At 39.9% G+C, this 26,380-nt stretch overlaps 1 protein-coding gene across 1 annotated transcript in view; it reads left to right on the top strand.

Moving 5' to 3' along the window:
* The window catches only part of LOC134533920 (cartilage oligomeric matrix protein), a 140,360-nt gene that overhangs the window by 74,329 nt on the left and 39,651 nt on the right, over positions 1–26,380 (top strand). The window contains exons 2-3 of the mRNA XM_063371719.1: positions 5,587–5,757; positions 25,082–25,305. Of these exons, the coding sequence (XP_063227789.1) occupies positions 5,587–5,757; positions 25,082–25,305 (395 nt within the window). The remainder of the gene's footprint in view (positions 1–5,586; positions 5,758–25,081; positions 25,306–26,380) is intronic.

The following is a 26,380-nucleotide window of genomic DNA, read 5'->3' as shown; positions in this document are numbered from 1 at the left end:
GTCGGCGTGGGACACCGTATCGCCTAACCCCACTTGACCTGGCGCAATGTGTCAATCTGCGAGGCCTCACTGATCGCTCCGCCGGCTCTCGGCCCGCGGTGCCGCCAGTTGGGACCAGCCCGAGGCCGCGCTGTGCTTCCTCGTGCCTCTGCTGCGCTGCTGGTTCGCGGTGGGAAGCCTGCAGCTCACGTAGTTTCGGTTCCCTGCCACGTTCGTGCAACTTCGGATTTCTCTCAAAAATTGAAATTAAAAAAAAAATCGAAGGGTTAGGCTAGGTTAGGTCAGTCACAACATGCTTGATTTCATTGGAAACTACTTCTGATTTAGCGGCTGAAGTGTAGTTAATATCAAAAAGCAAAACTTCGGGAATCTTCGGAAATTCTTGCAGGGAACCGAAACTACGTGAGTTTTTAGGCTTCCCGTTCACGATGGCTGTCGTGGCCACCGCGCTTGTCAGGAAGCCACCCTCACGGACAGAGGTCGACTTGTGTGATTCGAGTGAGCACGCGTACGAAGTTCGCAAATATGTACAGAGTGTTCCAAAATGATCTGACCAACTTTGATCGTCAGAAATGGAGATGGATAGAACGGTGCGGTTTTTCGGCGCATAGTTCACACACTCAATAAGGGGTTTCAGTAGCTGCCTAACAGAAGCACGCGAGACATCTAAGCGACAATTACAGTTTTGTATGCAAGAGTGCTGTGATACAAACATGTAATTCGAGCGCCGCACCCTTGTGCAACTTTCCCCTTCTCCCGCTTCGAGTGTCTTTGTTGGTGGGAATAATAGATGACTTAGGTTATCGGGGGGGGGGGGATATATCCTCTCCTATCTGCTTTGCGTACGGCGTACGCCTTTGTCCTCTAAGTGTTACGCTTTAGACACATTCTGATGAAATTATAGCATCAACTTACCCTACCGGCTTTGAAATTTTTTCACTTAAAAAAAACCTCTGGAATCGACGACAAATAATGAATACATGGACACGTTTGTTTTTTATGTGTAAATGAGACGCTCTATGAACATAAAAAGTAAAAATATATTTTTTTAAAATTCTCTGACATCATGTTGCGTCCGTGATTCGTATCTCTTCCACGAAAACTCAACACGGACTTCATGGATATTTATTATGAGTTCTGCAGAGTTACAGCTGGCAATCAAGGTTTAAGCAACGCCCGAACTCGAGCTGTTTGATGTCTGCCGGATTATATAAAGGTCCGTACCGAATATTGCCGGTTTAAAGAGTGTAGGCTGTACCAAATCACCATATACCTCTTACAGTGTTTTAGAAATTGAGCATTTAAAAGAGGGCAAATATGGTTTTATTTTATAATTGTTATTTCGGAGTTAACTGAAAATCAGGCACTAAGTATGTATGGTGTTTTAGTCAATAAGAAAGTAAAATTAATTGACGTTAGCAAGGAGATAGGAGGATTGACAACATACTTCGCGGGCGCCTCTTTGGCCCTGGAACTAAGCTGGCGAGCGTTCCATCAGAAATACCTCGTATTTCCTCGTCAATGGGTTGGACGGCTTGAACCCTCTTGGGGCAGCGCGCTGTTTTACATCGTGTCGACGCGACGCGTGACCTTGCGTTGTCGCGGAGTGCTCCGGCCCGTCGCCGGCGAAACAGATCGCGTCGCGCGCGCGGCTAATGGCCGCCATCGCTCAGCGCGCCACGGAAACACTTCCTCCTCGAGCCAAGGACGCCTACCAAGCACCGACGCACGAAGTTCGTCCTCGGATCCACCCGCCACTTCAAATGTTTCCTTTTTTTTTTTGACGTGACAACGTCTAATAAATCGATGAACGCCGGCTGCACGCACGAAAAAGTGTCCCGTTACGCACATTGTCCCGTTTCGCTGTGTCCCGTTACGCTCATTTTACGCTTGCGCCGCATCTATCTCTCTTCCACTCGATTGGAACAACCATCGATTTTACTTTTTCGAGGCACATTAAACTTGAAACACTCCCATTCGTTGCCTACTTTTCTTATCATCGTCCTATCCTTAACAGAATAACACAGATTGGAAGAAGTTAAATAGCAAACATGTATAAAAGTTATAGTTAAAATAATCTCTTCGTTAAAGTAATAAACATATTTGAATTATTGAGTGCAAATAGAAGTAAATTTATCAATTAAATTGTCGATTTCATTTCACTCCTTTGTATCCATACAAAATAGTGATAATTCAATAAAAATGATTCAATTTTATTCATAAAAGTATGCAATCATTTCATCAATGTTTTTTATGACGTTTTCACGTTAAACTATCGTCCGTAAACCGCCTTTACAGACAACCATTTTTTTTTTTTTTTTACATTTTATATCTGGGTATTTGGTATCTGGTATGAGTAGCTAATTGCTTGAATGTAACGGAAGTCGCATGAAACAGAAATTTGTAAACAACGGTGCTGCCATCTGTAGCAGATTGCGCGAGCCAAAGTTCACAAAGCCAAAGAAAAAACTATGTAGTATAAATTGTTTAATAAATTTTAACAAGATTTCAGCAGTATTTTGGTATTATTCTTTGACGAAAATCGGGTCCAAAGTTTGAGTTTAGAATTTTTGTCGAGTCTTTTTCGCTTTTTATCGGAGCCATTTAATTAAATAGTTTAAAGTTTCGGTCTGCTAATCAAATGATTCAATGGTCGACGTAGCTGCTCCGGCAGCGAATTATAATGGCGTGTGTGGAAACTACTTGTGATTCTTGTCCAGAAATGTAGTTGAAAACACAATTTCATATATTATCACGCTCAGCATCATTTTAAAGAATTCTGCGTAATATAAGTGTGTTTGCAACATGAGATTTTCCAAGCAAATTTCATATCTTCATGAAGTAACTAACTGTGATACTTTTCTTTGCACTTGCGTATGTATATATATATATAGATAGAAGTATTATTTCTAATTAATAATCACTATGAAATTGAAATATAAATTATTGTCGAGTTCCAACACGTTTTTGTTTCGTAACTGACCTTTAAATTCAAGTTTATATACTCAATACTCTGTCGTCGATATGATTTCAAATATAAATTCAGAAAGATTGAATGAGTATCAGAATAATTATATTTACTTGCGAGATGTATATAGTATTACACATATAATTATATAATATAGAATATTTAGATCGCACGTGCTAGCTCGTACGGCTGTGCCGACGGAAAATGAGACTTTTTATATCCATAGCTATTTTATAAAAAAATACAATTGTTAGTATTTCTGTAATTTTAATTAGACATATTTCTATATTTTCCCGAAACATAGATTGTTTTAAAAACAATCAGATCCAGTGTCTATGAGGGAAAATGTTGCTCTTTAACAGTGAAAGAAATTTAATCGTTAGAGTTCGTGTTTACTTCTTACAAGATCATAGTATAGATTTAAAAAAATTAAACTATAGAAGTAGAGCTGTATGTAATTCCCACCTGTGGAAACAATAACAATTCCTTTTATGCTTGTCGATAAGAAATAAACGTTTTAATGAATTTGTGAAGTTATTTCTTTGGTTTCGTTATTGTTACTAATTCAGAGTTCTCACTGGTCAAGGTTTAGACCCCAACATAATAATCTAAGTTGCACTTTGTTGTAAACATAATCAAAAAATATTAATACTATGCTTACCGAATTTACACGTTACAGTGTGTTCAATAGGTTTCAAGGTGAAGACGGCTTGTTTTGGTTTGTTCGGGAGGGTTTCGCGCCACACTGCTTAGCGTAGGGCGTAAAGGTGACTGGACCTCGAAGTTTACATTAGGACTGACTAAAGAGTGATGAACACCATGACCCCCCCCCCCCCCCTTTTTTTTGTTTTGTTAACATAGCGCTCTCAGGCGTCAGCCCTTACCGCAACACGAGCGAGGAAAATAGATACATTGCTTCATCGGGATGGTTAGAGAGTCGGCTATGATGAGAGGCTGAGACACGACCTATTCCAATATCGTCACCACCTCGTCTCCCCCCTCCCTCCTCCTGCTCAGCCCACTCAGCATATACATACATAGTTTAAGTCTTGGGCCCCTTTTAGCCATTTGGCCCTGCCGGGGTGAGTCATGTCGTTTTATATAAGTACTTTGAAACTGAGCTGCCTTGATTTCGAATGCAGTGGGAAGTTTTGCTAACAAATTTAATTTGGTTCTGACCCTAAGCTACGTATCGGAACATATTTGGTTCTGACCCTAAGCCACGTATGGGAACATATTTGGTTCTGACCCTAAGCCACGTATGGGAACATATTTGGCGCTCGTTCCACCTTCTCATTACTCAGCCCGGGCGAACAACCCTTGCATCACTCATCTACCCCCAGCTCATCCCAGCCCCCGGGATCCAGTGACACGGCTCTAAGGCCCATAGTCAAACACCACACTCCCCCTTAACAAGACCACAAGTCGTCAGCACACTCAACACCGCAAATACCTGAAGACACGTGGAGAGGCAGGCCTGGGACACGAAGCGTTCAGACCGGGCGGCTCGCTGTGGCTGCGATGGTGCACTCTGTTCACGTCGCGGACCGTGTTGTCAGCATGGGCAACTGTCCTGAGAACCAGTGGTCCCGCCCACCAGCTCTGCCAGGCCCGTGCTCGTCGACCTGCCGTCGGGTTGAGTCTGCTCCTGAAGCGCCTCTCGTCCTTAACTCTCTCTTCACAACGCACGACTTCTGCTGTTAGCCCTGTCCTTGCTCCAGTGTGCTTTGTTGCCAGATGCACGCCATACAGCGTGAAAGTTTCAGACAGAACTCCGTTATTGTAATGAAATAATTTGTTCAATGTATCGGAAAAAAAATTGTATTTTTTAAGGTAAAATTTTGAATGATAATTGTGGGAATACATCTTCCTTGTGTGTTTCATCAAGAGCATCATCTGATAATTTCCATTTTTTAAGTGAAAACTTCTTTAGCCGCGTTGAGCGATTTTTGGTAGGGGCACAACTTAATGGATTCGCGCCACCGACATGCTCGTGACGTGTTGCGACAGACTGGCGACGCGCACCGGCCTGTGTACATGGGTAAAATCTTGTGAGTTCGCGTCACCGACATGGTGTAGTAGCAGTACGTGAAGTTAATTTGACCACGTGAATACATGACCTAGGTCTGACATCACTGGTAAGTCATAGCTAGGTAATGAATTTTTACGTAATTTTTGCATACCACTGACATCTGTTGTGACTTAAAGAATGATGCAAGGTTAAATTATATCATGCTAACATCGTACTGATATAGCTAATACCAAAATCATTTTCTTACGTACATTTGACGTAGAAATGATGTCATATTAAACATTTAGAAACAAAGTTTTAAGTTTTCCACTTCTCTTGACAATCCCCATGACTGGCTATTTTTTTTTAATCTAAGTTTCGACAGGTTTTGTTGAAATTTTGTTTATATTATTAAAGTTTAAGAAGTTTGGCTCTTTTCAGCATTGCACATACTTACATGGAAAGCCTTGTTATTGATTGTAACAAATAGTTTCTCCTGTGAAATTAGCAATTTTTTCCCCCTTGCCAGAATTCCAGCTGTAACAACACAGTGTTGTACCTAGTGTGACGGGATGTGCTAAGGCGCGGCGCGCGCGTGTGCTTGCAGAGGCGTCCAAGGTGCTGGAGGACGTGATCGCCGGCGACAACTTCGTCATCAGCCTGAAGCACATCAAGCCGCGGCGGCGGCTGCGCGGCAGCGTCGAGACCATGTTCGCCGTCGACTTCCCCGGCTCGCAGCAGAAGTTCGTGCTCATGCTGGACCGCCGCACCAAGCGAGGTGAGGGGCCGTCTGCCCGTCGAGCAACACCCGGCTGTCTCGCCCGGGCAGCGACCAGCCAGTGAGCACGGGGTGTCTGCCTCGGGTGCGTAAAGAAGGGGACGCACCACAACGCCGAAATGCCAAATTGACAACAACGCCGACAGCTAGAAAACTGCTGTGTACCACAACGCCGAAATACACTAACGCCGAAAAATGTCATTGCAGGACTGCCACAAAGGTTAGATTAGGTTAGGTTATACTAGGTTAGGTTGGACTAGGTTAGGTTGGACTAGGTTAGGTTGGACTAGGTTAGGTTGGACTAGGTTAGGTTAGACTAGGTTAGGTTAGACTAGGTTAGGTTAGACTAGGTTAGGCTAGGTTAGGTTAGGCTAGGTTAGGTTAGGCTAGGTTAGGTTAGGCTAGGTTAGGTTAGGTTATATTACGCTAGGTTAGGTTAGGTTAGGTTAGGTAAGGTTAGGTTAGGTTAGGTAAGGTTAGGTTAGGTTAGGTAAGGTTGGGTTTGATTGTAGTATTTCGGCGTTAAGGTACATTTAAGAAACACACACAAATTCATTCAGTTGTTATTTCGGCGTTGTGGTACACAGCAGTTTTCTAGCTGTCAGCGTTGTGGTCAATTTTGACCTTCGGCGTTATGGTAATTCGGCGTTGTGGGGCTGTCGGCGTTGTGGTAACGACCCCGTAAAGAAGACTGTGGTGTTCAGCTCCGGAGGTCGTTGGAAGTCAGGAGTCTGCATGCTGTGACGTAGTTTAACAACTCCATCACTATATTGTTCCGCCCAAAACATTGTGGAATCATAACGTCAGATGATGGTTAGTATGTATGGATAAGAATCTCCGACACTTTCAAACAGAAATGTCATTTAAGACTGTTTCCACAATGCAAACACTAGGCTTCAGCCGGCGTCTAACCAATATGACGCAAAAATTATTTGAAGGAGGGAAAACGGCTTCATATAAATACCATGTATTCAGACAGATGTAGCCCCCTAATCGGACCCGCCTCCTCCATCTCCCAGCAGATATGATGATGCGCAAGGTCGTTGAGAGAAACCAAGATCCCGGAGACATCCTCTGACGTAGCTACCTACTACTGGCCGGGACGCACGCACAACCTAGAAAGTAACTACTTGGAACAGTCATAACTTACAATCCACGAAAAAAAAATCCATACAAATAAGAGCTATCAGATACTTGCAATGACCTTGACTTAGAACTGTCATAGCTTCGGGAACATGTAGCTTAAGCTGGACTCCCAATCATCCGTTTCATCCGTCCGTCACCCGTCCGTCCGTCAATTTCGGTCCGTTATTTCTCTCGGCAATTATTACCGACTCTCAACCATCCGCCATCCGCCCGTCTGTCACTATTCTAAAATATCAGTGCTACAACTTTCCACCACATACTTTCTCAATTGTAGGTACTTAAACTTTTGGTGAAAATAATTTACTTGGGATAATTAACTTTTGTTTTTATGAATGTGATAATAAGTTGACAGGTGGGAAACGTGATTTGACAAGTGGATTAAACGGGTGCCGTCTTAAAAATAACATTAGTCATGTCTGCAATAAAAATTATGCTTCTTTTATTACTGCGTCAAAGGAAACAGAAAGAAGATATTTCTATACAGGCTTTTTCCCTCAGTTGCTTATCCAGATAGTCTTTGCTATATATATTATACAAATGCTCCCTTTCCCGGACATAATTTATCAGCATTTCTTCCGAAAAGCTCATTCTCATAGCAATGACAATAATAATCTGTCAATACGACACAGGCTTATATATATTGCAAATTAAAAAAATGGAACACTGTTTTCGGAAAGTCGTATTGAAGACGATCGACTTAACAAGGCGGTGGACCATCCGTTGGTCCGTCAAAAGCTAAAGCTTGGCAAGGTTTTGACGGACGGACGGATGGAATTTTTCGGCCCATCTGATTGGCTGCAGGTCACGTATTGACGGACGGACGGATGACGGACGGATGAAACGGATGATTGGGAGTCCAGCTTTAGAAACACACAAAACTTAGAAACTGCAACACTTAGAAAAACACAACTTATAACACACATTTTAGAACTGTCATTACCCAGGAACACGTACACTTCGCCGAACCACGTAATTTAGAAAATGCATAACTTATAAAATCAGGAATTATAACTGCCATTGCTTAGTAACACGCAAATTAGAAACATAACAATCTATAAAACACGTAACTAGTATAGCTTATAAAATTATATTGTTGGGTGTTTTTAAGTCGTCGCAGAACGCCCTGGGCCAATTTTGCAACTTAGCTAACCTTTCCGCCCACCCAGAGAGGTCAGTGCGCCAGCACTTAGAGAAGAGCTTAGCTTCTAAAATTACACGCTCGGTGGAGGGGAAGGGGAATTCACACCGTCCCGGGATTACAAGTTATAACGTAACTCACGTGCCACACTCCATAAATGGACACAGTCATAATTCAACATCGCCAGGTACTGTCTCGCCTAGAGCAAGGTTTGCTGTAAATGGGTCTGAAGGATGCATGAGGTGAGATGAGGTGGAATGAGGTGGGTGTAAAGCTCCGACGACTGTTCACGGCCACGTCCGTCACGTGCGTTCACGCAAGTTGATAGTTGTGAAGTGATTTCCCGTGGGTTGAGAGTGTTCGAGAGTCACATCCCTAGTAAGAAAATATACTAAGTAAGGGAGCTTTTGTTTTTTTCTCCATAAAATCAATTTGATACTTAGATATGGTGACGATTTGAGCTAGATTTCAAAGAAATACTACCTATTGTAGCCGTTACTATAGTGTGATTTCCGGAAAATTATTGTATAGTATTTCGTTTCACGGTCCATAGACCCCAAAACAACCGTCAACTCAAAAGTTATATATATAATATATTTATTTTTTTGGACACTACAACTACTGTAATTATTTTTTACAAATCACTTCCAAACTGATACATATATAGACGTGGAATATCTCGGTAGATTTCGTTAATGGGCAATATCCAACCAAAGGGGTTGAAATGGGGAAGGTTTTTCAAAATTAGAAAACTCCCATATTATGACAAATATCACATCCTTTTGAACGTATTATAAATCGTAGAAGTAATTCCAAAAACATTTTTTTTTAAATTCATTTTTGATACGACCAACCATAAATACAAGGGGTGGAAAAAACAAGGGTTTTAGGACATAATAATCATAACTCCCGTCGTACGCACACCATCTAATCAGTCCAAATTATTTATTAATCTTATAAGTTTTATCTAAAACTATTAACTGAAACAATTTTTGATAATGCGAACCTTTGCTGCAAGGGGTTGAAAAAAAAAGAGGGTTATAATTAAACAAAAATTCATAACTCCCTTAGTAGGCACACTATCAAATCCGTTCGAATTTTTTGTAAATTTAATAAATTTTATCTAAAACTTTTGTCTGAAACAATTTTTGATAAGACGAACCATTGTTGAAAGGGTTGAAAAAACAGGGGTAGAATTGTTAAAAATTTATAATTTCCTTACCATGTACACTATTAAATCCTTGTCTATTTTTTTCTAAAACCTTAAATTACTATCCAAAACTTTCGTTTGAAATAATTTTCGATACACCCAACCGATGCTGCAAAGGGTGAATGAAGATGGGTTAAAATACAAAAAAAAGCAATAATAACTCCCTTAGTAGGCATACCATCAAATCCGTTCACATTGTTTGTAAATCGTACAATTTTTTTTTATATAAAACGTTTGTCTTTAACAAATTTTGATAATACAAAACACAACTGCAAGGGGTTGAAAAAACCGGGGGTACACTTTCGAATCCATTTTTATTTATATTTAACTTTTACAATATTGTATGAAACTTTTGACTAAAGTAAATTTTGCTGTAACAAACCATTGCTGGAAAGGGTGGAAATAACAAGAGTTGAAAGACAAAAAGTAATTACTATCAAATCCGTTATAATTTATTGTAAAAATCGTGAACTTAATTAAGAAATTTATGCTGAAACCAATTAGATGGTAACTATTACCGTAAAAACAGCCGGTGAAATTAAAAATTAAATTCTAAACTTCCTTAGTATCAAATTAGTTCAAATTTATTTAAAGCCATCTTAATTTTATCTTAGTCTTGGTCCAAAGAAAAATTTCATACAACCACTTATTAGTGCAAGGCAGGGGCGCAACAACAGGGGGGGCAAGGGTATTTTGCCCCCCCTCTGAAACCTTGAAGTGGGGGCAAACGGGGGCAAAGAAAGTGCTGTGTAATCAATTTTTAGATAATAAAACTGCTTAAATAGCACCATTTTCCACCTTGAAATACAAATTTTTCCGGGGGAGGACGCATTGTAATCTATTCAATGCTGAATGCATAGAGTTAAAAAAATTTAAAAACATTTTCGCTGCATGGGATATGAGAAAATATTTAATTGACCATTTTATAATATTGGAGAACATATCGGATAATAGGTACTTCGATTATTAGAGTTGGCACAATTAAAACATCAAACTGCTATATAGATAATAGTATTTTTGTCTTTGATAAAATAATACCATGAATAGTGTGTTAAAGTTTTTTAAAGTAATTCAATAAATCTCTAAATGAATTTGAAACAAATCTAAAACTTGTGTATAACTGCATATATATAATTATATATGTATAGTTAGGGATTACATCCGTCGCGGAGCAAAGCACAGTTTTAGTCGTACTCCAGGAAATTTATCACTCGGAAAAAATATTTTCTATTGGACATTGCGTTTCATAATATGTCGTGGAGCTCTTCCTTTATGTAAAATAAATTACACGATAATACGTTTTATAAAGCAGATTCTTATCGGCATCAAGTTAAAAAAAAAATAATAAACGTGTGCAGGTAGTTTTTTGTGCAATGTCTAACGCTTTCTCCTGACATCTCCCGGCGACCGTCCATGGCGCCACGCGAGGAGCCTACAAGGCGAGAGCCAGTCACGAAATGGAACGTACCCGCATATTCACCCCCCACCCGCACTCCCTCCTCAACTAACTCACCCGAGAGATTAGTGTCGCGCCGCTGAGTCGTGTTCAACGAGCAACAGAGCCAGCGTTGCGAGACAGCCAAAGCGCTGCGCGTTCGTCCTGCAAGGCAGTTCTACGTCACGTTGGTTCTATGCAGACTCGTGCACGAAACACATTCTGCCCACCCTCCTGACACTTTCGTTCTGTCAGAAGTGTTTGTTAACAACTTCCCTTGATCTTCAGCAACGTCATTTGATGATTTGCAAGTGTCATTCGGGAAATCGGTTTTTAGAACTGTTACATTTGAGACAACTTTCACGACACCGACTGTACAACACTAACGATAAACATTGGGTCAAACTCTTATTTTCAGTAATCAGGGTCCTAATTTGCGGAGCTGAAAGAGCCTATGAAAATCCCAAATAACCTTGTTAAGTCACCTGTTTACAAGCACATATTGATTGGTATGAAACCTTTAATTCATATTATATTTACTACCAAGCACCTACGCATTATTATGCTGCCGCTAGCAAATATCTATATTAATTGCGTTCTGGTTTGTTAGCGAAGAATCATCGATGAAAGAAATGCGTTTAGTTCCCTTTCTCAACGCATGTAGCGTTATATCGTAACGTTCGAATTCATACGTCCTAAATATCGATAACATACTTCTACAATTCGATTAATTCAAACACGACATAAGAGACGCTTGTGTAAGTTTGTATAAGGAAAAGAGTAAACAATTGTGGACAGTATTGAATTCTTGACAAATTCTTTAGTTAGTAACAAATTTTCGGACCACGTTTAGACTTTATAAATTTTGATCTATCGTCTTAAGGGGCCCGCCTCGTCAGGGGTGTATGTGTGTTAGTGAGGCGGGATGATAAGCGCGACGCTCGCTGGTGCTTCCAGCGCGGTATAGCCTCTAAGCGCAAGGCTCTGAACTGGCGCGCATTCGTCTCGTCGTCACAGGATAACTGTGAAATTTGAGCGGTAACCGTAACATTATATGGAGGAGTAATGAAGATAAAGGTGTTATGCAAGCCCCTTAAGTGCTTTCAAGAATCTGTACTTATTGTTTTATGCCTAAAAATTACTCTGAAAACACGCGTTTTAGGCATTTTAACGCTTCTAAAAATACAGTTTAAAAACTTAATCCGAAATTAAAAGTACTTTTCGGTCCTCAGCGAACTCTTAAATGCTATTCGTAAATAGGTCCCACTCGGATATCTTGAGTAGTTTTGAAATCGCGTTGTTTTTCCTGAAGCTCTGCACACCGTATGTGTGCCCAGGTAGGCGGGCCCCTTAAGCGGGAGTGGAACCCGGAATATCTCGCACCGAAAGTTTGCATGCATCCCACTGCGCTACGGAGGTCGGCATGACCCATCTGTGAGCGAGGCGGAATGATAAGGTCGTCGCTCGCTGGTGCTTCTAGTTCGTTATCGCCTCTAAGCGCAAGGCTTTGAAGTGGTGCTCCGTATTCTCGTCATGCATAGGACAACTGTTGAGATTTTAGCGGTAACCATAACATTATATAGCGGAGAAATGACGATAAATGTGTAATGCAAGACCCTTGACTCTTTCAAGAATCATTAAAGGCTGTATCATGCCTAAAAATTAATCTAAAAACGTGCGGTTTAACCATTTTCAGTCTTCTTCGAATGCAGTTTAAAAACTAATTCCAGAAACAGTACTACTCATCCGTCCTCATTGTATTCTAAAATGATTTTCGTGAACAGACACCACTCGGATATCTTAAGCAGTTTATAAGTCGCGTGTTTTTTTAATGAAGATCTGCACACCGTATGTGTTCCCAGGTGGGTGTGGGCCTTAATGTGTGTTAAGGTCATATGTGTTAAGTGCGTCAAACTTACAGTTGAAACTTCTCTTGCGACACTAGCACGTGCTTAGTCACGGCAGTATTGTAGTTTCTCTCGCGTGTCAAAGGCCACATGCACGCCACGTACATTATTTTACACTCCTTCAGACTGTGACCGATAAATAAACTGGTGAATCGCATGAGGAGGGTTAACAGTTTGGTCGCGCGGGCTATTTTTGTTGATCTGACCCAGAAACTTGTGACCTAATATTCCTACTCCCCTTGCACAACGTGGGCAGTTTATGTTAGGGCATGGTCACACTCTTCAAGGTATTGCCGTCCGAACTGTGTAACTTAACTGCTAGCCTTACAAAAAAACGGACAATATCATATAACTTACTTGCGTGTAGCTTGTTATGGAAAATGCGTTATTTTTATTTGAAAATAAGGCTGTGATAAACTTACTAAAATATGAATTCTGTATTATTTTACAAATAGTTGTAGAGTTTATTCTGAGTAAAACTGTCCGTACCAAGTTATCTCCTGTATTCGAAAGTAGTTACTGTAGTTGTTCAAACAACCTTCGTTAGATTAGGTCCGTAATAGTATTTTGTTTTGAATGAACTTAACAAATTATTTTTTCTACGTCATCTTGAATTCTTTAAGTTTTTCGGTAAATCCTGTTTTAATAAATATTTATGACTAAATATAGGTTCATTTTCTATATGTTTACATACATGTATATAAATTAGTCAGCAAAAGCCGTTGTAGTGGTTTTTTATCTAACACAATTTTTTTTATTATTTATTTAGAATCATTCAGTCCTACAGGTGACTTAGGCTCAAGTGGTATGAGGTACAGATTTAATCACTTTTTTTTCCTTGGGAAAAAAAAACGTTATGTGTAAAAGTTTTGTTAGCTATTTAACGTTAAACGATACAATAAAACACTGCCAAAACAATTGGGCCATCAGACAGAAAAAAAAGGTCATATATCGGTCATCCCTCACTGTTGTTCGCGGACGACCTTGTCCTTGCCTTCCAGGAACACTTTATGTAGTTTGGAAACGAGTCCATAGTCACTGTGCGACACTCCAATTGCGTGAGCTACCGCACGTTGTGTCTGCCCGCCTTCCATTCTTCCTTTTGGCTCCCAGTCCTCGATTCCGGTAAATCATAGATTTAGCGGCAGTGACTTCCCCAACTGCACACTACCGCTTTCCACAGACGACTGGTATAGACAACAGCAGACAGCAAGCACTCACACTTCCCCACCACCACTAGTGCTAGAGTTACGTCTCTAGGGGGGAATGAAACTTCCATGTTCGGGACATTAAACGCCGCTTGTAGCTCATACTGCTGCTCAAAACAGATCTTTTTGTCTGATCTTCCAATTATTTCAAAAAGTGTATATTGAAATTTTGCTCCTGCTTGAACGAAACAAATTGTTGGATACTTGCAACAACTCGTCGACTTTAAATCATTACCATTATAAGTCGGATACTTTGATTTACTTCATTGGCTAAAATTAATGCATAAGAATTCAATTGCGAATACACTTAATGGTTTTTTTATGTGTAAATCTTTATCTCTGTATACGTCATTTAATAGGAGTAAATTAGTGAATACCACGGACTTCGCATGGAACGGAAATGTGTGACCATGGTGCTGCCACCTGTGGCGCATGACACGAACTTAAGTTCACAAAGACAAAGGGAAACTTTATGGTATTAACTGGTTCATTATAATGAATTTTAACTTGGAGAGTATTTTAATAAAATTCCTTGTAGGAAATCCGGTCCTAAGGCAGGTTTTAGGGGTTTTATTCAAGTCTTATTTGATTTTAACGGAGCCATTTCATTATTTATATTAAAATTTCGGTCTGCAACTGGAATGATACGATAGCCAACGTAACTGCTCCGGCAGCAAATTCTAGCGGCGGATGCGGAAACTATGTGATTCGTGTCAAGAAATGAAATTGAAAACAAAATTTTCTTATAGCTATCACGCTCGGCATTATTTTATAGAATTCTACGTTAAAAACGTGTCCTAGTTTTATACTATATGTTTATTTGCAAGATGAGATCACATGAATTTGCTTGTTACCGAAGTTAGATGTTACACATCTATAGCGAATACTGAAAAACTTGCTGACACCTTTGATGTGTAAATATCTTAGCTTGGTATCTTTTGAGTATTTTCGTGAAGATGAAACGGAAGTCGATGGACGGAAATGTGACACAAAGATGGCGAACCCAGGTGTAGCAACATAAATCCGTACATAGTAGGGTAAATACCAAACGTATTGGTGTGCCAAATTAGACGTAATGATAGTGAAACTCCTCCTGAATATATTTGGTAAACCAAAATAGTTATAGTAAAAAGTATCCCATTTTTTAAAACACCTAAGAAAACTGGCAATGCAATGAAATATGTCAGCGGGTTTGGTAATACAGCAATAGAGCGCGCAAATGTCGACCTCAAGGGGGTGGTTAAAATCGCATCACTGGAAAATTTTGATTACCTTTTTAATAACTACATAATAATGTTTAATCAGCTCATTAAGGCTAAGGGTTTATTCTTAATAATTATTTACAGACTTCTTTCAGTCGTCTAAGCAAAAACAAATATTCGAAAATATACTTAGGGTTATAATATGTTTTAGAAAGTTTCATGGTAATATTTTACTAATGCCAAAGAAGTATAACTTCTAATGAATGCGTAAACCTTACAGTATTACCTGTTTAATACATTTTAACAAGGTGGACAGTATTTGAATAAAATTACATTTTGGAAATCCTGCCCAAAGCCGGGGTTTAGGATTTTTTTAAGTCTTATTCGCAATTATTGGAGCCGTTTCTAATAGTTCATTATATCCGTTTGTTTCGTGCTTTCATCTGCGTGTGATGGTAGAAAGCAACGTTTACGAATCAGACAGCGAATTCTAGCGGCGGGCGCAGAAAGTAAGTGTGATTCGCGTCTGGAAATATTGGCACGTGCTCGAAAAGGGAAAATTTTATTGATCAGTATGCTTATCACGCTCAGCATTATTTAAAAAAATCATGTAAAATTTCGTGTCCGAGTTTCGTATTGTAAGCGTATTTCCAACATGCGAACACGTGAATTTGCTCGTTACCGAGGTTAGATGTTACACATCTCTGGCGAGTACTGAAGACTCGCTCACTTTTTTTTTAAATTATTGTTAAAGTTCTGCTTGGGGCAGACGCGGATCGCGCCGGACGAGGGGGTTGGCGGGGTTGAAGGAAGTGCCCATCTGCCCTTGGCTCCTTGAAATTGCCGGGGGGGGGGGGGGGGAAGGCAGGACCGGCGCTCAACGCAAGGTCGGCGCGACCGTCGTCGCCGCACATGCGTGTCGTCGCGGGTCGAGGTCAATGAGGCTGGAACTGAGCTCCCAGCCCGGGCGTGCGCGACCAGAGCCATGTGAATGACCTTGCCTTCCCATCTGCACGTAGCGAGACACGCGTTGCGCCTCTCAGCCTCCGCGCGCAGTATTCGCGTCGGTAACACGTCTCTGTGCGCCTTGAAGCGGCGACCCTACACCGCCTGCAATACCGTGTTTGCAATTTTCATACCTAAATTCGTCAACGAAAACACCCGTTTCAGCCTTTTCCACTGTCCTAAAAGAACAGTTAATAGACGAAACCACGGGAAGAAACTTGTGCAGACAAGTTAACTCTTCTCAAATTGCATTCGTAATCAGACACATTTAATAAATCTTGAGCGGTTTGTAAATGGCATGCTAACGACCGGAGCTCTGATTGTGCTGACGTATTGTTAACATCATCTTTGTTTAACGTTACCATGAAGGTAATAAGTAAGGACTTTGGCGTGTACAATCTTTGTCGGATTAATGCTAGTAGTCGAAATGAGAACAACCCTAAACATCTAATTCCTGTCGGGGCAGCAAACAATTTAAGTTTAGCGCTATTTCCTTGCAGATGTGTTGGTATCATGTTTGTTTAGCAATATTCCCTACATTATGGCATTTTTACGATACTTCCTAACAAGTTTTTTTTCCTTCAAATTATTAAACAAACAAATTTTAGTAAGCTAAGATTTATTGTGTTATCCAACTGCTTACCATAGTTGCCTTCAACTTCGGAACAGACACCCCCACTCCATAGACATGAACCTCCATGAACAATAACACTACTCACTTCACGAAGGCATTTTTACGATTCTTCCTAACGAGTTCCTTACAAGCTATTGGGAAAACTTCTAGCATTAGCCTTTAGGCCGTGTTTATGAAGCACGCAAGAAGTTCAACAAGGACGTTTTGGAATTGTTGCGACACGTCGCGCTGCGTCGTCAGCTCCACCGGTGCCTGATTGGCAGGGGAAAGGGGGGCGCAGACGGCCGCGGGGCTTGAAAAAATTGTTCATTTTATTTGGAAAATAATTTGGGGCCAGGGGGCCTCAGCTCCTCTGTTGCCCCGAGGCCTCCAGACCTCTGAATCCGGCCCTGAGTGAAGTGTTCCCAAAACATTTAGACACGCAGACGTTATGTGCGTAGAAGGTCACGATATGGTTTTTATTTCATAAATCACGTTTTAAATTATTAAACTTTCACACAGTGAAAAGAAACAACACTTTCAAATCAAGTTATTGACAATCTCGTATATTTTCATTATAAATATGAACTAAGCGGGACTCACAATGATCCGTCGTATTATTCCGTCCGTTAATCACATTACCTACAGCCAGCCAGATGGCCCGGAAAATTCCACCCGTCCGTCAAAACCTTACCAAGCTTTAAATTTCGACTGACTGATGAAATTAAAACCTCAATAATGTCTGAAAGGCATTGACTTTATTTTAAAAGGTTTGTTAGTTTGATTATTTGTTTACTTGCTTCAAAATTATGTTTTTAATTTTCTTTGAACTCATCTTAATGTTTGATTATGAATATCTAAATTGACCGAGACACAGAAGTTTGATTAAATACGTACGCTAAAACATAAAATACATTAGTACATATCACAGCGAAAAAATTGGGTTTAATAATTTATAAGTTCATACCGTTTACAATTGTCAAATATTCTTACATAAGAAACTTTGTTTTTTTTATTATTTAAGCCATATAATATGTTTAGCATAAAAATAAAAAAAGTATTTGTTGGACGTACGGATCATTGATAGCCTCCCACCCTTACCAAAAGAAGATCGGGAAAGAAGATTTGGTTTTCTACTTTTTTTTTTTTTACAATTTCAGGTTATAGGGTTGCTGACGTCTTGATAGTTTCGTGCTTGATAAAGGACCGTGATTTTCTTGCGTTGGTTGTGTGTTGCGTTGAGGCCGTTGTGTAGTTTACAGACACGGCCGTACGCACCTATGGTTCATTTTGCTAATCAAAAGTCAACCAGAGTGACTTCAACTTTATAAATCAACCCATAAACTAATACCTCCATGGTCGACACAGCCACGTTGTTTTATGATTAGCTCATCGGTTTTTTAGCTCCTTTCCAAAAAATTACACTAATATATGTATAATAAATCTTCTATATAATATATCGATCGATGTGTGTATCTATGTTTCCTATGAACTTAAAAATGGCTAGACCGATTTTGATGAAATTTTCAGGAAATCTTCAGATTAGCCCAGCGGGTGATACTGTGAAGTTTGGTAGCGATCGGATCAACAGATTTTTTTTTGGTAGTTTTGTGTCATATATTCAATACAAATTAATACAAAATTTATTTTTTTCTATTTTTTTTTTAGATTTTTGAACATTTACAATTTAAGTGATATTAGGGTCGCTAGTATATAATAATATAGTATTAAAATGTGTACGTGGAATCCACGCGCGATAGAAGTGAAACTTCTTGCTTATATTATTATGTTTAGGAAATATAATTCTGTGTGTCTGAGGTCGCAGATAAAAAATATATATATGCAAGCATGCGAGCGCTAAATTATGCTATTGCGCAAGCATGCGAGAATGAAATGCAAGTGTAAATCCAGGACGAGCAATTACAAATTGTAAATACGTAATATTTGTCACTGGTGGTGATTCATTTTAAACATTTACTAACAAATTGCAGTTTAACTCGAGGGCTGGTATTAATAAAATCATACGAAAATATAATTTAATTTATTCTATTGTCGCTAGAATAGTTGTTAAGTACGTGTGGATGTTTATTTTTAGTAGGAGTAGCAATAAAAGCGCAACCTACATTCCTTAGTATATACTGAACAGCTTAATAAAAAATTTTTTAAAGAAATCGTTCACAGACAGTGGTGCGCGCCAGGTGTTATTAACTATTGCGAACTATCATCTTAATGCCCCCCCCCCCTCATTTTTTCCCGGAGTGGGAGGCATCCGGTAACAACTCGTGTACTGTTAGAATCCAACTAGTCATTCGACAGCTTTCTAAAGTCCTTGCCCCAAAGGTGCACATGTGGCAAGCGAGGGAATGCACTAACCCACTTTGCCTCCGCCAATAGAACTATCATCGCGATAAAACTAACCACCGAGCACGCTCAGGAAAGAGAAAACTACTATTCACCGAACCCGAATCAGACGCCCGAACAGTTCCGAACACATCCGAAGTTTGCCGTTCGGTCATCAAAAACTTCGTGGTCGGAATAAAATCACACTTTTATAATAATTCGTAAAGTTATATGATTTCAGAGTATTCTAAGTGTCGCTGACGTAACCTAGCTAGCCTTTCAGTTTAGTTTGCGATTACGTATACGTGCGAAAACCTACCCTTGTGGAAGAAAATGTAGAACGAATATATTAATCTATAACAGTCGTAACGTAATTTACGTTTTACTTTTACTATGAGTATTAATTTTCACACTGTGATTTTCTAAGTACTCCATTATCAGCGAAAGAAAGAACTAAATATAAATGTTTTACTCGATTGTAGTTGCAGTTTACAGTTACAACATTGCGCCGTTCGAAATATATTTTTTATGTAGTAAACCTAGCACAAAAATCAGTATGAATATATTTTTACAACCCTTTCTATATATATTGCGTAAGCAAGCCAAATCATTGTGTTATTTTCTGGTGGTTTGGTTTTGATATTAGTACAGTTGAGACATCCTGTAAATTCTAAAGATACTTTTTTTATGGTAACTATTTTGGTTTTAAGTAAAGTTCAGTATGGCCATAAAATAATGTCCCAGTTATAAATTTTAATAGTATCAACTGTAAACGTTGTAGAGTTTTGGTTCAAGGTCATAATTAAAGAGTAAATCCTGAGCGTAAAGCGTTTTGTGTTCTGAAATTTGTTAACAGTGTATTTTTAATTTCAGTTCAACGTACGTTTCGATTGTATGAGAGCGGTTGAATTTCGAAGTCTTTGACCGTTGGATTGGTCGTAATGATCGAGACGACATTGCTCTTTTTCACTGGCCTCTACGTTCACCTGACATAACGACATGCGATTATTTTCCTTCTTTGGGGCTTTATAAAAGATCACAAGATCATAAGATTGTATACACGTTCCGCCACTGCCTAATGGTTTGCCAGAGTTGAGACACATAATTGAAGAAGCTATTGATTCCATTACTCCGGACTTAATAACCAAAGTGTGGGAATAATTGGACTTCAGTTTGGATGTGTGCCGTATAGCTACAGGTGCACATATTGAACAATTGTAAGAAAAACTAGGTTAATTTTGATTTGTTGTAAATAATCGAAATTAAACTTTTATAATATATAATTGAAACTGGGAAATATTTTACAGACATTCTTTATTTTAAAATACTATACATACCGAGTATATATATTTTTAGTTATTATTAGTTAATGTTAATACGGTTAGGGAATACCTTCTTCTGAGAAGTAATGGGCGTAGGCGAACACACAACTGCTCAACAAGTGTTGGTCATCTTTTAGACTGTGTGGCCATTTTCGCGTTATTTTACAACTGACACGATCCATCTTATTTCTTTTTTTCCCCCCTTCATCCCAGACCTAGTCAGGGTAGTGAGGCGGGATGACAAACACACCACTGACAAGAAGGGTCCCTTAAGAAGCGTATCGTGAGTAATGTTTCAATCGACTTCGACATTCGCCGGGACAGTGCTCGAGGAAAAGCGATGACGCGTGGGTTCGCGATGTGCTCCCCGTGCCGTCAGCAGGCGAACTGAAAAGAGCCATGCCGCGTTGCGAAACGACGCTCATTCGCATTCGCCGCGTGACGTCAGAGGGCTTGTTTACCGCTGCTCGGCGCGAGGCTGGCAGGAAACAGAACGGCGTTTGCGTGGGGACGAGTGATGCATGGCTGCGTTCCGTCAGAACGGTCGTGCACACTGTGTGCGGGGGGGGGGGGGGGGGGGACGCGTTCCGTATCTCTCAATCAGTGTCCCAGTTCGCCTGAAGTACGTACTTACACGTACCTACTTGTTCCGGAAGCGACATCACGAGTGCTGCCATTACTGGAGGTGAAATATTTAGACATGCAAGTAAACGAATCTATGTACTTATCGCGTACTTTCAGGTTAAAATATCGGCAATTTTTACTGTATTTGATTGATATTTAAATGACTTAGAGACTTTCAAAATCACTTTTCACTTTATATTTTATTGATCAAACATATCTAAATACTTAAAAATATTGATAAGCAGGTTTCAACAATTTCATGCACGTGATTGTAACTTACGAAACAACTGTATGAACTTAATGTAGCAATAAGTTCATCTGTTTGTAGTTGAGTGGAAAAAATTGGTCAGATTGTTAGTTGTGTATTCACGTTTTCTCTCTTTTATTTAGAGGACTAAGTCAGCCAAAACGCGTGATTTATTAGTAATCTTATAATGTGAACATTTGAGAACCGTTTTTTCGACGGCCATTCCTGTCAACGACTACACAATATTCCGTTTGAACACAGCCTGTCTCATGTCTATTTCAACTGACACATTTCAATACAAGCAGTTTCATGACTCATAACACTCTGTAATGATACAAAACACTTTGGAAAAAAAATATAAAATGTTCATGTTAGCTGGAATGGACTATTATTTATTTTTAATGCAATTTGTAGATGTTGAAGTAAAGAATGTAACTTGTTTTACATAACATTGTAAGTTATCTTACACTTAACCTCATTTGTAAATTAACTACTGTTGCATTATTGGTTCCAAATGAACAATCTATCATAGCAAAGATATCGTAATATGTTGGGAAACAAAACTAAAGCGCTAGTGCGTTACAAGTGAAACATCACACTTCAATAATCCACTTGATCGATAAAACCAAAAATTATTCAGTAATTCAATTGAACGATAAAATTAAAAATCAAAGGAGGTTTTCAATTGCTACAAACATTCTGACCAAAAAACTCGCAACGAGTACAGTTGTCTCTATCTCCCCTTCTCCGTCATCGATCACTCCACTCATGAAAGTTGTAATCTTATATGTGTAGTGTTTAGCAATAGTTAGTGATGCGTCACAGCGCCCACTTACCCTATCGGTTGCAAAGAAGTTTCGTTTAAAGAAAAAAAATAATGTGCGCTAGTCTTCCAGTACTCGCCAGAGATGTGTTACATCAAACCTCGGTAACAAGCAAATTTATGTGTTCTCATGTTGGAAATACACTTGCACGTAATTTAAGGTAGAAATCTTTCAAATAATGCCGAGGTCATAAATATACGCAAATTGGATTTTCAACTACATTTCTGGACGCGAGTCACACGTAGGTTTCGCACCCACCGCTAGAATTCGCTGCCGGAGCAACTACATCGATTATCGAATCATTCAATTTGCAGAGGCTCCTGGGTCAGGGTCCAGCGTCTGGGTAGTGTATTGGGTCAGATACCGACCCCCATGACGTCATGGTAACCATCTTGAATCATGACGTCACTGTTGCACTTTTCGTTACTGTCGCCATCTTGAATGATATCACCATTGCACTTTTCGTTATGGTCGCCAATTTGTATTATGACATCACGGCAGCCATATTGGATTAACTTGACCTTGTACATTTTTGTGGCATATGGCCTGGGTTCGACTCTGGTATATGCACTACACAAATTTTTGTAGCGCACATGTTACTTTGGTAGGCTCATTTTCTACTCTCGTTCCGTTTTTCGTACTTTTAAACCATTCCAACAAGTAGTTTTCATGTACTGGGTTATGAATTAAACCATGTTTTTACGTATTGGCGTTATGGTCGACAAGCAACGTCCAGCGTCCTTCGAACGAGCAGCTGGATGGCCACCCGATGCTTCTGCTACCTTGCAACTCTCGTATGCGGGGTCAGTGTTCACTTGCAGGTGCCGGTAGACGAGCCTCGTTCGACTCCGTATAACCTCGTGAATATATTTTTTAAAAACTTTGTGATTAGTGAGCTTTAATTTATATGCTTTGACTAGTCGCACGTGGATACTTTTAACTTCGCGTGTATTTGAAGTTTTTTTTCCACGCAAGGCAAGAAAAAAACACAGTTGGCGGGTGAGTATTGATCACCCTTACCACATGAGTAACTGGCAACTGGTGTGTGTGTGTATTTGTGTATATGTGTTTGTGTGCGTGCGTGCGCTAACTCCTTTATCCTCTGTCCTGCTGTTTCATGAGATATTGATGATTTTTAGTTATTGTATTTTGGACCTTAGACTGTTTAATATATACCTAATTAATACATTTAATTAACTTTGTAATGCCTGGTATTGAACCGTGGACGAAAATCTATCGAATCATTCATTACATTAATAGGTGTTTTTTTTAATGAAATTTGGAATTTTTTCCGAATTTCTAGGTCAATAAATACGAATTTACAATATGGCGGCCATTAAGTTATAATCGGCCTACCGGAAGCTGGTAAGTGAGAAATTTAAGCTGCTTTGAGGATTTTGAACATGGTTGATTAAATACCTAAGTGGTTTTTACCTAGAATAAACATTTTTGTATTTATCAGGGGTCGAAGCGAGTACTGTATGCGATTGAGTCAATCATTATTTAAATGGGTGATTTTTTGATGGTTTTTGGAATTTTTCAGAATTTCTAGCTAATTATATATTTTTAAGATGGCGACCAAGATAGCCAACAAAATGGTGGGCACTCTGCCAATAAATAATAACTGCATTCTAGTGGGTAAAAAAATAAACTAAATGGCGGAAGCGCACTCTAGCAGACGAAAACAATACAACAGATCCAATATGGTGTCTCCAGCAGACGAAAACAAGATGGCTGCAATGACATCATACTGGCTGACGTAATATCTACCTTGGCATTAGTGGTGGGAGATCAGTCTACCGGTGGCTTCCGTGGAGGAAGGATCCATAGCCGTTTTAAATAGAATGAACTCGCCGGGTTCGAACCGAGGACTCCATAATGTTTTTTATCAAAATTTAAATAAGTAATTTTTTTTTATAAATTTTAAAAATTTTCCCGATGTCCTATCTTAAAAAATACGGATTGTCAATATGGTGGATAAATTTTCAAAATTACATATATATTTTTATCATAAATTTATTATTTAATTTTTTTATCAATTATAAAAACATTTTCTGTTGAAATCGAATAATTACAGATTTTCAAACTGGTGGCCATAACAATAAATGCAACGGTTAAGTAATCATTGAAGATGGCCGCCGTGACGTTATGGTGGTCAGTCAATTGACCAAATCCACAATCCAGTCCTTGGACCCTGTCCCAGGAGCCCCTGAAACTATACTACTGACGTGGAAAAAAAAAATTAACCCACAAGGATTTTGTTTAAATACTGCCCATCTTGTTAAAATTAATTTAATTGTTAGTATTGTAAAAGTTTCAGTTTGACTTTGTGAACTTTGGTTCGCGCAATCCGCCACAGGTGGCAGCACCACCAGGGCCGGCGCGTCCACACAGGCGAACTAGGCAACCGCCCAGGGTGCCAAGTAGCCGGGGGCGGCGCAGCACGACCCATAACAGCTCATATAATATGTTTAACGATTATTGAAACTAGATGAAAATGGATTTTTGTAACAGTTTGGAATGTTTATATTGATATAAGTAATTATTTAAAGTCCACGGTGAGCTGTTTATGATTTGTAATAAGTAAAAAAGTAAAAAAAAAAAACACAAGCCTGCTTAAATGTGATTGTTGACAAAATCTTAGGCTTACGTGATGTATTTTGAGGCAAGGAAAATTTTTTTGGGGTGTCCGGCCGGGGAGGGGGGGGGGGGATTTAAGGTTTTTCGCCTAGGGCGCCAATTTACCTTACACCGGCCCTGAGCACCGCGGTGACACGTACTTCCACGAGAAGCGTGTGTTCGCAGTGATCGTGGAGACGGTGGAGGACGGGCGCACGCGCTCGCAGCACTTCACGGTCGACACGCTGACCGAGGGATCGATCCTCAAGTCGCTGGTGGTGGCCGTCGACCAGGAGCAGCCCGGAGCGCACGTGACGCTCTACGTGTGTTCGCAGTGATCGTGGAGACGGTGGAGGACGGGCGCACGCGTTCGCGGCACTTCACGGTCGACACGCTGACCGAGGGATCGATCCTCAAGTCGCTGGTGGTGGCCGTCGACCAGGAGCAGCCCGGAGCGCACGTGACGCTCTACGTGTGTTCGCAGTGATCGTGGAGACGGTGGAGGACGGGCGCACGCGCTCGCAGCACTTCACGGTCGACACGCTGACCGAGGGATCGATCCTCAAGTCGCTGGTGGTGGCCGTCGACCAGGAGCAGCCCGGAGCGCACGTGACGCTCTACGTGGACTGCAGCTCGCAGGGCATGGTGGCGACGCCGCGCTCCATGCGCGACATGCACGCCAAGATGGCGCACCCGCGCCTGCAAGTCGTGAGTGCACACCGCGGGAAGCCTACAACTCATTTAGTTTCGGTTCCCTGCAAGAATTTCCGAAGATTTCCCGAAGTTTTTGCGTTTTGGTATTAACGCCACTTCAGCGGCTAAATCAGAAGTTTCCAATGAAAACAAGCATGTTGTGACTGACCTAATCTAACCTAACCCTTCAATTTTTTTAAATTTCAATTTTTGAGAGAAATCCGAAGTTGCACGAACGTGGTAGGGAACCGAAACTACGTGAGTTGAAGGCTTCCCGTAGGGGAGCTCCCGGGGTCAGGCCCCTCCCTGCCACAGAGAGATTGTTCTCATTGGTGGGATGCATAGTCCGACAAACCTGATGCACAGAAGCGGCAGGATGTTTGTTCCCACTTGTTATATTTATTTAATGCAGATTTGCACAGGTGTTAACGTAAGCATGTCTTTCAGACAAACCTGACGTTTTGTTTTAACACATTCATCAAATATTTGACGTAACAACCAAATATTAAGAATAATTGATTAAAATCCTAAAATATATTTATTTTATATTTTTTTTCAAGAAATTCATTACTTTAATTTCTATGTATAAACGTTGGAGTTCAATTTTTTTTAATTATGATAATCAATGTTCTTTTGAAAATCAATTACAAAGAAAATTGAGTCATAAAAATGATATGCTGGCTATACTGGCTTCACAAAATTCTGGCTCAGTGCTAAACTGGCAGAGTAATTTTTAATATTGATTATTACTTGAATATCGTAATGTTATAACACAAAAGTTACCGGAGGGCTGATGAACTGAATTATTTATATTGAAAATTACATACATGTTATATAAATCAAAATTTTCAAATAAATGTAACAGACTAAAGTTTTTTTTTTTTAATTTTGTACGTTTTAAAAATGTCACTCTACCTTCAAAATAATGTCTAGCCTTCACTTGAGAGATATTACGTTCCCGATATTCCTATGTTTTGTGAAATGGCCTAACATAGTCGTTTTAAAACATTATTTTGGACATGCGCCATTGCCGATTTACACTTTATGTCACAGAGAAATACTGAAGAACGGGTAAAGAAAAATAAATACA

Source organism: Bacillus rossius, chromosome 1 (assembly GCF_032445375.1).
Source record: "Bacillus rossius redtenbacheri isolate Brsri chromosome 1, Brsri_v3, whole genome shotgun sequence".
In the NCBI taxonomy this organism is placed as follows: domain Eukaryota; kingdom Metazoa; phylum Arthropoda; class Insecta; order Phasmatodea; family Bacillidae; genus Bacillus; species Bacillus rossius.
Note: the sequence above shows the minus strand (reverse complement) of the source record. Positions and strands in the feature narration are given on the sequence as shown.